The 15,407-nt window shown below is 37.9% G+C and overlaps 1 protein-coding gene across 1 annotated transcript; it reads right to left on the reverse strand.

Annotated features, from left to right (window-relative positions):
• Positions 1-2,364: 2,364 nt before the first annotated feature.
• Positions 2,365-13,197, reverse strand: c13h16orf89 (chromosome 13 C16orf89 homolog). Its single transcript, XM_059347893.1, has 8 exons — positions 12,967-13,197; positions 11,597-11,749; positions 10,004-10,154; positions 8,409-8,526; positions 6,709-6,871; positions 4,421-4,525; positions 3,603-3,692; positions 2,365-2,668 (listed from the first exon to the last, which is right to left on the reverse strand). The coding sequence occupies exons 1-8, from the start codon at positions 13,145-13,147 to the stop codon at positions 2,565-2,567; spliced, it is 1,065 nt and encodes a 354-aa protein (XP_059203876.1). The 5' UTR covers positions 13,148-13,197; the 3' UTR covers positions 2,365-2,564.
• Positions 13,198-15,407: the final 2,210 nt, after the last annotated feature.

Genomic DNA, 15,407 nt, shown 5'->3' on the forward strand with positions numbered 1-15,407 from the left:
GGTACATGAAGGGCAAAATCAAGTGTTCAAAAACAGCCAGAATAGGCTCATACCCCAGAGGGTTAATGTTCATGACACTTGTCATGTCATGTTTCTGACAGGCTTGTGTCACTCTTATGTAGACACCTTCAAAATAAAGTGTCAACATATCTTGCTTAAGTCACAAAGGCATGTTGGAAAAATTGCCTAAGTCATTTATTTCTCACACAGTGTTATTACTATGCCAATAGCCATCCTTTGCTACATCCTTTTTGAGTGAAATGATGAATAAATGTCATATTTCCTGTAAAACTTGAAAAAAATGAGTTATTTTAACAGGGTGACGACATTTTGTGTTGCTTCAGACTCCCCTGTAAAAATTAAAAAAAGGACACTGATAATGACGTTCAGAGACCTATCACAAACTTTGCTATCCTGCAGGTGTGTTGAGCCTCATTTAGAGAATCATTTTGTTTTTAAGGACCAGTAGACACATTTAGAGACCAGCTGGTGAATAGTGGAGCACTGAGCAGCAAAACAGACAGATATACCTGTCAGGAGTTGGTAGAGACCAAAAAGAGTTTTTCTTCAACTCAAAACATGCAAATAAATGTATTTTTGAATAACTTAATAAATGTTTTGCTGTAGCGCAGAGCATCCTGTTTACTCTGGTCCTGTTTTTTGTTTCTTACCAAACATGGCACTTCCTCTTTTAACTTAACCACTCAAATTACAGAATAGAAATGACAACATTTCCAGTACTTCAGTACTGTGAAGAAACCTCTTCAGCAGTTACTGAGAAATACTGCAACGCTCCTCATCAACACAGTGTAGAAATTTCCAAAAGTGTATTTACTGAATCATGAAAAAGGTTACAATTGTATGCCCTGTGTTACTGTACTATGATATCATGATATCTCTATTGGGCCTTGGGCTAAATTTATTTATTTCATTTTAACCCTCTGGAGTCCACAAAAGTGCCGGAGCATGAAACCTCATGACGTTTAATAATTGTTTCACCATCATCATCATCCATTATGTACTTTTCCCTCTAGTGAACCACTATGGGTGTGGCTTGGGAGAGGTTCCGCCCAACTTCACCAGTTAGCAGCTCAGTAGCAGCTCAGAAAGTACCTGCCTCGGGTCGGGAGATTCATTTGCAGACTGGTGCAAACTGGAATCTGAGGGGTTAACATCTCCTGCTCTTACTGCAGCTGGGAGAGACTGCTGCAGGAGGACTGGACCTTGTAAGTGTTTTGGGACGGCGCCTGCTACTCGTTAAGAAGAGTAGGAACGAGTCTCCAAAAGCCTCCAATAACACCAGAAAAAGACGCTAGATTTGTCGCTAGTCACTTTTTTGAAAAAAGTCACTAGAGGGGTCTGAATAGTCGCTGAATATAGAGACAAAGTCTCTAAGTTGGCAACACTGATGCCGCGTCGGTCTGTTGTCACATTAACTCCATTGGTTAGTTGCTACAAAAGTACTTGTATGGGAACAGAGGCCGAGGGGAACTAACTAGTGGGTGGAGCCAAAACACTCAGCCGCTTTTCAAAAAGTACTCAGTGGAAACACGCTAATGTGGCTGTCCAATGTCAGCTGGAATCGGGTCCAGCGCTCCCGCAAACTGAGTTCGGATAAGCAGTTCAGGATAAGAAATGAATGAATGAATAAGATAAAACTTATTTTTAGTCCTATTTCCTTCTGTAAACACAGCTGTTTGCAGGAGCCAGAGTGGTGAGGTTATGTATCTTTTTGTTGCGATGTAAGATTTATAACTGTAATATGATGATGGTGAAACAAAGTAAACATTGTTTTAACCACTAATGTAAATTTATGTTGACATAAAACCACGTCTCAACATGTTATGTACCTGTCTAGGAGAAGGACGGCTGTGTTTTCATGTACTACTCGCTGCCTGCTGGGAAAACGTAAACATAAAATCTTCAACGTACCATAAATAAGATTGTTTGATTTTGTGGGGATTCAGACCCTGGTTATACAGAAATAGCTGATGTTTGCTGAAGTCCGTCATACAGAGGCATCAGTATTAAACTCAGACTTTCATAACCAGTTAAAACTCCTTGTACCTGCTTTAATCTGACCCACTGATTTATTCTGTGATTTTTCTCTCTCAAAAAAGAATCCCTAAAAAACATCTTGAACCCTGATTTCATTGAGAAAAAATAGAGAAATTCTTGAGCCAGCTGATGGACTGCCTGAAGATCAGATTTACCATTTTTTTTAACCACTCAGGTTATCTGTAAAGACTAACTGTGAACTCTGCTGGATTGGAGCATCACTACCTCTAAAATAAAGACATCTTGTTTGGGATTAATTCGATCCATAGCTGTAGGTCGGATTCAGCTCGAGGAATAAAGCATACAATATGAAAAATATAAAAGTCTGCCAAACAGCCACATCCCAGAGATTTATTAGGATTATTCATCATCTTACGACTGACTATGTTCATAAAGTAACATATAGTGTCTCTGCCTGATGAGCTACAATGCTTTGCGTGTGTGTGTGTGTGTGTGTGTGTGTGTGTGTGTGTGTGTCCGTGTGTGTCCGTGTGTGTGTGTGGCGTTCAGGAGAGCGGCCTCTTCGTTATGTCCTGTTCTGTCAGGTAGTAGTTCAGGTATCCGCCCAGAGCGCCAACAGCCACCGCCGTCATGTGACTGGAGCAGCCGTCTGACAGATGAGACACAAAAGAGAGAAAAGTTACAAACCAAGAAAAAACACTAAATTAAAATATTCTTTAGAAGTCAAACTTCTGCACTCAAACTTTTACTTAAAGTCGACAGATATTAGGACTTCAATGATCGGATTCAAAAGTCTAGATAAAGTACAGATAAAAATAAAGCCAATTTTTAATTATATAGCACCAAATAACAACAGAAGTTATCGCATTATACTTTCCATATAGATCATACTTGGAATTAAACATAAGAGGGAAGGTCAAACAAAAACTATTATCATTATTACACATTATTATAAAAATTGATTTAAATACATTTGATTTAATTAGCTAAATTAACACTATTTATTTATATACTAGAATTTTTTGAATGAAAGAGGAAAGGTCAGAAGGAAAGAAACAGAAACTATTAATTATGGTATGCCATTATAGTCATAGTTAAATAAAATAAATTAAAATAAATATCGCTTTGAATAAAATAAATCCTGAAATAACTAAATAAGGCAGCATGGTGAAAGAAATGAATATTTTTATTGTTAAAAGGCTGTTTTTTTTTTCAAAGAATTACTTCAATTTAGTTCAGTGGAATTTTTATTAAATAGTTCATTTTAAGAACTTTTAAGGCCTGACTTTTAAAGGATTACTTAAAAGACTTTTAAAGGATTACTTAAAAGACTTTTAAAGGATTACTTAAAAGACTCCTTAAAAGACTTATTTTAACTTATATATATATATATATATATATATATATATATATATATATATATATATATATATATATATATATATATATATATATATATATATATAGTGTCATACCAGTAAATCCTTTAAAAATATGTCTCTTTAAAAACAACAACTTATCTACTCTGAATGAACTACACTGCCTGGTTTCTGTATTTATATTTCCATGTGTTCCTCTAACACCTGGCAGTATCTTCTCCCTCCTCTTCACTCTCCTGAGCGGCTGCAGCTGCTCCAGCAGCTCGTCCCCGATGATCTGAGAGATGATGCTCTCTGAGGAAACAAACAGCACAGAACAAGATAAACTGCCCGTCTGTCTCCTGCAGGTGAAAACCTCACTGTATTCAGACTGTAAGTAAAAATATTAACTAACTTGTACAACACAGATTTTTGTGGCTCTTGTTATTAAAAGAACCTGGAACCTGATATTTTTCAGAGCTGATTAATTTATAAATATACATAAATGTGATAGTTATTACTACTAATACAGTGTTAATACAGAGTTTTACCTCATACTACACTGTATACTATACTATGTCATTATGTTTTACTGTTTTACTACATTATATACTATATTACGCTACAATAACACAAACGTTTCATTAAACAATCAGAATACATATTATTCTGGAGTGCACTGTTTACATGTATTACATTAATCATACCGTGTCACCTTACCTTGTAACTTTATCTTTAAATAGTTTATATTTTTATACTTCTACTCTTACACTGGTTATTCATACCTCTTATGTTATTCATCCTTGTTTTATTTGAACTTTAACCTTATTTCTGCTGCTGCAACACCTGAATTTCCCCTTTCATGATCAATAAAAGTTTATCTTATCTGACGGGTTTTGATTCAAACAAACAAGGAAGACTGGGAACCGGGAATCCGTGTAAACACTCAGAGTCGATACGAGGTGAGGTCATTTTTACAGGTTGCAAATAATTCAGCTCTGACGGCGTTAGCCCACCAAATGATTTTCAGTTCAAACACTCACTGTCTCTCCCGAAGCAGCCCACCTCCTCGTCCTGCAGCCGGAGGATGTGCTGCAGCCAGTCGGCTTTGTAGAAGTCGGAGAAACCGGCCAGTCCACAAATCAGGACTGTAGACGGAGAGCACAGGAACTCAAGTCAGTCACTGACATAACACAATATTCACTAAAAAAACACTAAACTTCTAAACATGCATCCCCACTGACTCAATTAAAATAATACTACTTGATGTTTTGATATCTTTGGTCAATTTTTATGGAATATTACTTATTTGATATAAACTTATTTAGTCCTATTGGTGGATTTCTTTTCCAGATTTTTTCTAAACTTGTTAAAGCAAATCTCTGGCACCTATTTTGTGTTACATTAATCCTTTAAATCACTTTTTAAATAAATTTTAAAAAGCCAACTATTCAGATTTCAGCGTCTCTAAAGCTGCTTTTCACACCATCAACATCCAAAGGCTTATTTGTTGCAGTTTTACTCATTAACTTAACAAACATTTATAAATATAAAAAAAAACAACCTCTTCCAGTAACACAAACATCCTCTGCAAAAAGTAAATAAACAAAAATGTATTAAAAAGTAGTAAAAACGCAATTAACATTACAAACGGTGAATCATATACCCAGAATATTCAGAAGAAAATATCAAATTAATTAATTTAAATAAATATTTATACAAACAAAGATAAAAAGAACAGTAACATAGAAGCAATATGTGTTTATATGTATTTGTACATTTTTTTTTTACATTTTTTTTGAATAACTTTTTTGTTATTTTTGATAATTCATATTCGTATTCTGTATTTTTTTTACGAGAGAGAGACAAATTACATTACCTGGCCAGTAAAGCTGATCAAGTATTAAATTTGGTCATCGTCCCACTGCCTCTCATTATTTAAACCAACCGCCGACCTTTTCTCTCTTTTATATCTCTGTAAACTGACTGTTGGTTGGACAAAAAAATCATTTTTTCACAATTTTTTGGCATCTCATAAACAGAATGATTAACTGATGAATCGAGAATATATTTAAAGATTAACACAGAATAATCATTAGTTGCAGCCCAAACTGGTTAATGACAGTTTAATCTTCTGAGACGTAGATATCAAAATATCCAAAGGGTTTTATTAGCTTAATATTACATTATATTTTTATTTAGAAAAAGGTCATAAAAGATTAAAAAAAATAAAACACGTTTTTTTTACCCTTTTGAAAGCATGATTACATTAGAAATGATCATGCAAGTTTCTGACCTGACATAGCCTGGGTATACCCATACTGCCCTGCGCGCTCGATTTCATTTCGAACTGCGAGAGGGTCTGGTGTCTGTGGCCGTTTCTTAGCCCTGTTTTAGGGATCCAATCACAGAATAGGGAGGGACGGCAAGACGAGGCGTACTACTCGACAGACGGACACTTGTAGTTTTGTAGTTTTCTTACGGATCTCTTTGGATCTAGCTGTAGACAGTGTTCTAGATTGTTTAGAGCCAAAGTTTATTTTAAAAGCAGAACAACGTTTGACTTTACACTCCTTTATCACCACCAAAATTGATATTTTAGCCTTGCTTCCGACAGGATTTGGCCAAAGCCTAATCTACCAACTAGCCCCGCTACCGCTCACTGCTGTAACGCCGGTGATCTCGCTACGAGCCGGGGGAGACCGGAGCCGCCGAGGGACCCGCAGCAGCTCGTCTATTGACCATAAAATCAGTGGATGTGTGTGGCTGAATGACATGAGGGGGAATAAGGCGTAAAAATAAAAAATCTTGTAGAAAGCGAGAACTGGAGAAGCAAAGCAGCAAGCAACACTCTCTCACAGACACACACACACACTGCCAGTAGACTGTGAGCAGCCAGAGCCACAATATGCTGCAAAAAAATGTTGCAGAAGCAGAATTGAGCATTTTAGTCTCAAAGTAGAGATGGGCTAGTCTGGCTATGTAAACATCAGTCATGTTCATGCTCGAGGCTTCCTCGAATTTATGTCGCTCTATATACGTCATCTGGTATAACTGATACAATTGGCTAAGAGCTACGTACAGACGCTTTTGATAGACATTCGTAGCGCGCAATAAACGGCTCTGGAGGATCGTTTACCACGCCTCCTCTACGGAGAAATGAATGGCTGGTAACCAGACTATATCTCATTTGTGATATAGTCTGGCGTTAGCCAGGCTAGACCTGACAGGCAATAATATGCAAAATATAATAAAGAAAAGAAAAGAAAGAAAAAGATGTAGAACTAGCGACGCTCCTAGCGCTGATGGAGCAGAAAGCTGTTAAACTGACTGTTTTCGATGAAGATGTCGACCGTCTGCTCCGTCAGGCCATCTCTGATGATGTCCTGGTTCGTCTTCATCATGTTGGAGCAGAAGATCTTCTGGTAGCTGAGTTCGGTCATGTTGGCTCGGGATGCTCGAGTGTCACCTTTCAGCAGGTTGGTGCAGCCGCGCTGACACAAACACAAATAGGAGTCCAGGTTATAAACAGAGCAAGGGTTCGTCTCTTTTCTGCTCAATTATTCATCTCTTTTTACCTCCTGCTGAGAATTCAGGGCATGTGCGGGTGTTTTTTAAGGTAACTACATATTAAAAGATGTATGCTGTTCCTCTTTAGGATGTCTTTCACTTGTTTTGGTCTCGAAAACGACAAACCATTCCTGCTCTCCAACCTCCAGACATGTCCTCTAACCCGAATATTCTGCCCTACAGAGTCTAACTGCAGTAACCACGCAAAGGGTAAAACTGAGAAAAACTGCTTTAAAGTTTTTTAAATATTTTTGTCTACTGGCAAGCCAAATGGGTTATGGTAGGTAAGTAATATGACACTTATTTCTACATGTATTGACCTTTGACCCCAAAAATGTAGTTACTGCCCTCTGGTTTTGAATTGCTGGAAAAGGTTTAATAGTAATGCAAAAACAGAGTACAGTAACTACAATGTTGTTGTCTTATTTCTGCTTTTATACTTTGTTTTCAGTGAATAAACGTTTTCAAATTATTTTTGTTATAAGTGTATTTAAAGTGTTTAATAACTCTATTCAAAGATTTGTGTATTTTAGACTTAATGTTATATTTTAGTATTTATATAATTTTATCTCACTTTTTTATTTAATCACTATCTAGATAATAATTTCTCTATCAAAAAAACGTATAATTTCCATTCTTCTTGTCTTCACTATTCAACACAATGAAGAAATACAAGACTACATTGTATCACAGTCGAACTTACAGCTGTCTGCTTTGGTTTTGAGTTGGATTTTGTAGTTCCTGCAATTTTTATATAATTATTTCTCTGAAATAAAGCAACATTGAAATCTAAAGCTTTGTAACTATATAAAACAGACATCAAGGAGTTCATTCATTCATTTTTTAGTTATAACTCAATTTTGACCAAAAATGTAGTTACTGCAGTTAGGCTTTGTAGGGCAGTATAGATAAGGCCTTTGTTTACAAACAAATTTAAGGAAATAGTTTGTCTTTTTATTTGTTTTTCTTTCCAAGAATTACAAGAGAAGCTTGATACTGCTCTTCCATCTTTGCATAAACTACAGTCATGGAAAAAACGATTAGACCTATGATCTAGACATTTTCCATGGTTTTCTTGATAAAAACCAAAATCATTATCAAGAAAACCATGGAAAATGTCTAGATATCAGCTATTTTTGTATTATATTTAGCTATTATATTTAGCTATTATATTTGTCCAAACAAATGTACCTTTAGTTTGTACCAGGCATTAAAATGAAAGAAATTGAAGAAAACAATGGTTGTCTAATAATTTTTTTCCATGACTGTATGCCTCTGGAGTTTGGAGGCAATTAGCTTAACAAAAACATAAAGAACAGGGAAACTGCCTGGCAGAATGTAAAAAAAAAAATAAAAAAAAAAAGCATCTTCCAGCACCTTTCTACACACAATAAACAGACCAGATGCATCACGTTAAAGGGACCTGGTGCTTTCAGTGACTAACTTATTTAAACGTCTCACCATCTTCCCGATCATGAAGTAGAGCAGCTGGTGGGACAGAGAGTAGTGAGGACAGCCGAAGCGAGTCATGGTGTCCCTGCAGGGTTTGGTGACGATGCAGGGCGTCCCATTCATCTTCCTGCTCAGACACACACACACACACACACACACACACTCGTCAGTTACCTCACACTCACACATTCACTCAAGTCAGTGAAGAAGTGCAGATTGCACGGTTACATTTTTTGCAGCAGAAAACTACAAAAAGATCAAAATAAACTGATTTTTGGCCACGCCCTCATCTAAAACATGCACATTTTAAAAGATTAACAGGTTGACAGTGGAAAAAAGAATATTTAGATGCTGCTCACTTACAAAACTGGTACCAAAGTACTTGTTGTTCACTCATAAAAGACAATCATAACTCTACAAGGGGCAGGTTTACAGACTTCATTCATTTTTCGATTGAACCCTCTGAAACCACGAACCTGCCGAGTTGAACGGTATGTTTTCTTTTAAATATCCTCAAAAATAAACAGTTTATCATAGGATAACTGTAAAAAACAGGCTTTATGGTGGGGAAAAAATCAACTTTTGAATGGTTATGAATGTTTCCGTCATAAAAAGTGACCAAAACGAAACTTAAAATGTTGACATTTGTGTCAGAATCTCTTTATTCTACATGCGTCATTTAAAATAAATGTGCACTAACCAGATCCTGTTAAAAACATTAAATTCTGTTCCTCAGAGACATAACTGTGTTATTCTGCACAAAGTCATGTTGTGTTGTTCCCACTTCTTGCCATGATTATGCTGATTCCATAGAGCTGCACGACTTAGAGATTTATAGAGATGTTGGGGCTAAGTGGGTTAATAGTGTAATGGTCAAAAACACATGTCAGAACACATTTGAATTGGCTTTAAATAAATTGTTGCAACGTAGCATGAAGCATATTGAATTTTAATTGTTTAAACTATTTTGTTTTTCAAAATAAAAGCATGTTGTCTCAGCTATCCTGCCGCCAGCCAGCTGTTTACTGTGTTGAGTGTTTGTCTGCGCTCCTTGTGCTCTTTATTTTGTGATGTTTAAAATGTTTTACCAGAGAGCCACAGTGGATAGAAGCCTTTCAGCTTCAGTCTCTTTGTCCTCTGTGATTTTTAACGTACGTAATGACTGTATACAAATAAATTAAATCAGTCAATCAATGACAAACAGCAGAAAATCCTAATTTTGAAGCGGGAATGTTCCCATTTAAACTCTTTTGGCCACGGGTTATTAAAAGTCACCTCATATTTACTGTAAATCAAAATATACTCTCAACAGCTACTTGAAAAACGTGCAGAGGACAGGTCAAACTATTTTTAGGCCTGAGCAACATCTGCAGATCCTCTCGGGCTGAATACGACCTTAACAGGCTCGACCAATCAGAGCACAGAGCAGAACTGTCAAAACTGAGGGCACAGTGATAACTGAAGGCGACAGACATAAACAAATCAACATTTATAATGTGTCAGAGCTCCTCTTGAGCAGACAGGACACCCTTAGTTCTCTCCAAAGTGACACATATGATCAGTGAAAGACTGTTGATGACCGTGTTGTTACTGTGTGTTCGTACCAGGTTCCTAGCAGCAGCGTGAGACATTTGTCACTGAGTTGCTCGTCGTAGCATTCGGTGGTCATGGTGGAGGGATACACCAGGCTGGGGTCTGTGGAGCTCCACTCCTGAGGAACCAGGTAGAAACTCCACGACAGCAGCGGCTCAAACTCTGCAGGACACACAGCAGGTTCAGTGTTCAGATCCTTAATACCACACCATGAAAATACTCATTCACTTTACTGAAGTTCAAACAGCTCAGTGTGAATGGCCCATTAGAACATAAATACACAAACTTTTCTCCAATCTATGCTTCTCTTTTCTGCAGTTTTATCTCTTCAAGCATCAAATGAAACAAGCTGAAAAGAGGAAATCACTCTTCCTGTGATGAGGTGTCACAGAGATATATTACTGGTTTTACTAAAGCAGAAAGTGGTTTGGAAACACTCATTACAGGGAAATTCCCCATGACATTGTTGACATTGTATGACTGAAAACAGGCGACTAAATGTGACTTCAGTTGGACTTTAACCTTCAATTCTTCTGCCAAGGTTATGTTTTCGGCTTGCTCTGTGTATCTGTTTGTCAGCAGGATTAATGACTCAATTTTCATGAAACTTGGCGGAAATTTTAGCATTGCTCAAGAAAGAACCTGTTACAATTTGCAGCAGATGCAAATCACTTCAGACAAACATTATTTTAACTTCTGTTAACATTAAGTGACGGCACGGCCTCGACACAGGTCTGTGTGTCTCCTGGTTATTCATTATTATCATTAACTAATGCTTATTTACATGTGCTAAACTTTTATTTCATCAACACCAGTGGTGGAAGATTGGTGGACTGTGAAATTACTCCAGTACAGTAAGAGTATCAGAATATCAAAATGTACTGAAAGTGTCAAAAGTAAAAGTTGTCATTATGTAGAATGTTTTATATATTCAAAAAAACATTATCAGATTATTTGTATTTATGCATTTATGTAAGCAGCATTTTAATTTTGTCTCATTTTAACTACTTAATTTACTTTTATGAGGTTTAATTTTTTTTTAAATGTCTAACCATTTAAAACTGATCGTGTTTTTTATGTTAAATCTCAACCTGAAAAGTAACTAAAACTAAATTAATTAAATTTTAAAAAAGTCATGGAAAAAATGATTAGACCACCCTTTTTCTACAATTTCTTGTTCATTTTAATGCCTGGTACAACTAAAGGTACATTTGTTTGGACAAATATAATGATAACAATAAAAATAGCTGATAAGAGTTTAATTTAAGAGCTGATATCTAGGCATTTTCCATGATGTTCTTGATAATCAAAATCATTATCAAGAAAAACATGGAAAATGTCTAGATATCAGCTCTTAAATTAAACTCGTATCATCTATTTTTGTTGTTATCAGTTGTACCAGCCAATAAAATTAACAATAAATTGAAGAAAACATGGGTCTAATAATTATTTCCATGACTGTATTTCCATTTCTTGCATCACATTTGAGTTGATTTTACTGCTAACGTGTTCATGTAACGTTCTTTATTTGTAAGAAGTATCTATCATTTGGTGTAGTTGAGCGGTTTGTTTCCTGGACTTCTGGCAGCTGGAGCATCTCTCACCTCGGTAGTATTTGGGGTCGTTCTGCTGCAGCGCCGCGACGGCCTTGGCGAAGGTTTGGTCGAGACGTTTGACCAGAGCAACAGCGGACGTCCTTTGAGCCCAGCTGACCGGGTCGCTGTGAGGCCATGTCCGCACCGCCTCCTTCAGCTCGGCTGGGACACAAAACAGCAGAAAACACAAATAATGTCCCTCTGAGGAAGAGGTTTGTGCAGATGGAAACCACAGAACAAATTATTAACCTTAACATTCAACAATTATTATGTTTACTATGTTCCTGTTAATTAACAATGTTAGCAGTTATAATACGAATTGCATTTTTTTTTTTTTACACACATTCATGTTCCCCAGAGGATGAACCCTCAGACTCCTCCTGCAGCGCCACCATGAGGTTTGCATTTAAGGTGTTGAGTGAAATATCTCCACATTTGTGCCTTTATGAAAACTTTTTTTGCACAATATATAATGCAGAAAATGTAGCTTGGCATGATTTAGAAATGGTGTTCACTATACATTTTTTAATTTATATTTATACTTTTAATAAATGTTTTGTAATGGGAAGCATTTAACTATAAATATCCTTTTAAAATGTATATAACATAACATAGTTTTATTTTTCTAAAAATAATAATATATATAAAATGCAGTTGGAGTAACAGTTGTATTTGGAGGTCTAAAAAGTAATTATATTGATCATTATATCCTTAAATGATCATTTTCAACTTGAATTTCCTTTGGGATAATAAAGTATCTATCTGTCTGTCTGTCAAGCTATTATATTATAATGTATACTGTAAAAAAGCACTGGGTTTTCCTCACTAAAGACACTAAAATCATCAGTCAGTTGATTTCATCGACAGACGTAAAACCGAGTTTCTCCACAAACAATCATGCAAAAGCACCACTTTCAATATTTTGTGTTTCTTGAAAAGAAATCATTCAGCATGAAAAAACATAAACATGACTAATTGACTAAATAAATCTTTATCGTCCGCAGGGGGCAGTCCGAAAAAGTACTTTTTATCAGTGTCCCACTAAACCATACAAACTAAAATAAGAGGGTGTGTGAGTCTGTTTGGTTTGTCTTTGACGCTTTTGACGTTTCCATAAAAGCCTTTTCCTTTTCACCATTTGTTATTGTTTACTGATCTGATCTTGTTTTGTTAACCACTTACTTCTGCATCTTTGCATCTATAAATAAAGTTATTATTGTTGGTAGTGGGCTAGTTGTGCCTGAAGCTTATTTGTTAAAAAGTGAGCCGCTCTCTGAGCCCCCCAGATAAACAAACTGCAGATCTGTTCCAGATGTGTCCTGCAGCTGAGAGGACACGGAGAGGACACTCCTTCTGCATGCAGCAGAGTGTTTACTTACCCTGCAGCATGAGGAACCCGACCACCCCGTCCAGGTTGATGTGTTCGTGCTGCCGCTCCAGGAAGGATGCTCCCCTGGAGAGGCTGCCCAGGACGTCATCGATCATCTCCGCCTGCGAGCCGCCAAACACTGCGGCAAACACAGCCAGCACCGCGGCCAGCCGCTGCCCCGCTGCCCGCATGTTCTCCGTCCGATAGTCCCGGTTTGAGGCTCCGGGACAGAAATACACAGAGGAAAGGAGGGGAGTAGGAGGGGAGGAGAGTAAGGGAGGAGAGGAGAGGAGGAGGAGGTAACAGCAGTGACGTCAGACAGGCTTCATTACAAAATCCCCAAAAGTGTTTTGGGGATTTTGCACAATGCCTGTGTGTGTGTCCCAGAATCATATTATATAACGTGTGTGTGTATATATATATATATATATATATATATATATATATATATATATATTGTCAAGTGAGTTGAGATCTCTACTCGCCACACACCAGCTAAGTGGTATGAGACTGTGGAAATCAGGGACTTTCCAGCAGGGTAACAACAGTTGATGACAGTTGGGCACTTTCCTAATAAATGATGTGATGCACGAATGGCACTGTAATGATTGATGTTGATCCAGTATGATTATTGTGAAAAAGATGCTAATGAAAAGTTGATGATGATTGTATGTAAAATGATGAGTTACAATGCTGATGTGACTTGATGAAATAACTGTTGAAATGAATGCAATATTGGTCAGTTTGTATCAGTATGTGTGGTGACTGGATTGATTGTTAGAAATTTTGTAATAAAGTGATTGAGACAGGGCAACGTCAGTAGTTTTTCTACTGATTTCGCCTGTCTCAATCACTTTATTACAAAATTTCTAACTCCAACAGGTAGAGCGTGCTTTAGACCCACGTCATTACTATTTCTCAAGAAAGTGACTGGAGACAAATCCAGCGACTCCTTCTTACTCTCTTTTTAACGACCCGCTAACGAGCCGGAGGCCGGCTCGTTAAGAAGAGCCGCTGCAGTTAGCTCTGTAGCAGTACAGTGTGTATGTGCTGCTGCTGCAGGAGAAACAGTGATCTGTTTGTTTACAACAAGCACCGGACACTCTGTGCGCAGTTAGCGCGTACCGTTAATTCACGATCACTATGTTTATGATATGGGGGGGCAGGAGGGGCGACCGCCCCCCTTCATGCCTCCATGGTTGAAAAATCATGCTAAAGTGCCTATAGAGTGGTGAAAACAAGAGGAAGTGCCTTATTGGCTGCCCTTTACACGTGCAAATTTGGTGCCCTCTAGGGTGCCCCTTCATACAATAAATTATGATGATGATCCCTCTAGCGCAAGAAAATTCAATAACGTGTCTTAATCAGTGCCCTTCTAGTGCCCTTTTTCCTGTTTGGTGCCTCCGTGGTTGAAAAAGCGCACGAAAGTGCCCTCTAGAGTGGTGAAAATGAGAGAAAGTGCCTTATTGGCTGCCCTTTACACATGAAAAAACTTGCCCTCTACAGTTCCCCTTTATACAATAAATTATGATGTGCTCTCTAGAGATTCTATAATACAGTATCACCGAACTGTGAAAAATGTTATGTGAGATGTTTGCTCTCATTTAGCTCTCAAAGTGCACAAAATAGATGCATTTTACTTAAAAATGTACAAATTTTCTCCCGGGGGGGCATGCCCCCGGACCCCCCTAGATGGTTTGGTTCCATACTTTTAATTGTCAGTACCATATCGTTAATGACTTTGATCTGGATCTCCTTTTAACTTATTGCTAATATTTCATCTTACATGATGCATCAGAGCTTTTTGCGTGCTTGTGGGGCCCCATGTTGTGCAGAATGGGCCCTTTTTATTTTTTCGCCCCTGCCCCTACCACAGTTTGAGTCCGCCACTGTCATAAATGATTGATGCTGTTCCACTTCAACAATCCGACTCTTGTTGTCCATGTCTCCAACCCTCCGAGACCCTTTGATTGAGTGACTGATTGATTGATTGATTGATTGTTGATCTGGTGCCAAGACGTAATGTTGATGTGAAGTTGTTTTAGGCTGCATGAACCACAGCAGGGACAAGCCACCGCTATTCGTGTGAAGTGACCCAGGAGAAAGAGAGAGGCTTACGGCAGCGAAGACGCACCCTAACCCTAACCCAAAAAGAAGCAGCCTGCAGGAAAGCAGTGCTGTCTGGTGATCAGCTAAGGAGAGCCAGAGCTCCGCGAGTAAACCCGAAGCAGGGAAGCGGAGGGAGGAGCGACCGAGGAAACAGAGGATCGAGTCCCTGAGAGCGGCGCTGAGTAACCCATAGTCTGAAATTCATCCCTACCCGAGGTGCAAAGGGAGGCTTTGAAGAGCAGACGACTTGAGACGACGAAGAGACCCAGAGCACCGCGAGATGGCGGCAGCAGCGGGGGCAGAAGCCCAAGAACCAAATCTGTGAGGAAAAAGTGATCCAGA

This window comes from Centropristis striata, chromosome 13 (genome assembly GCF_030273125.1).
Source record: "Centropristis striata isolate RG_2023a ecotype Rhode Island chromosome 13, C.striata_1.0, whole genome shotgun sequence".
Classification (NCBI taxonomy): domain Eukaryota; kingdom Metazoa; phylum Chordata; class Actinopteri; order Perciformes; family Serranidae; genus Centropristis; species Centropristis striata.

Coding starts and splice junctions, on each gene's coding strand:
- c13h16orf89 (XM_059347893.1), bottom strand. CDS start 13,147: ATGCGGGCAGCGGGGCAGCGGCTGGCCGCGGTGCTGGCTGTGTTTGCC. Junction 11,750..12,966: donor CGGGTTCCTCATGCTGCAGG/GTAAGTAAACAC, acceptor TTTGTGTCCCAG/CCGAGCTGAAGGAGGCGGTG. Junction 8,527..10,003: donor ACGCTGCTGCTAGGAACCTG/GTACGAACACAC, acceptor GTGTCTGAGCAG/GAAGATGAATGGGACGCCCT.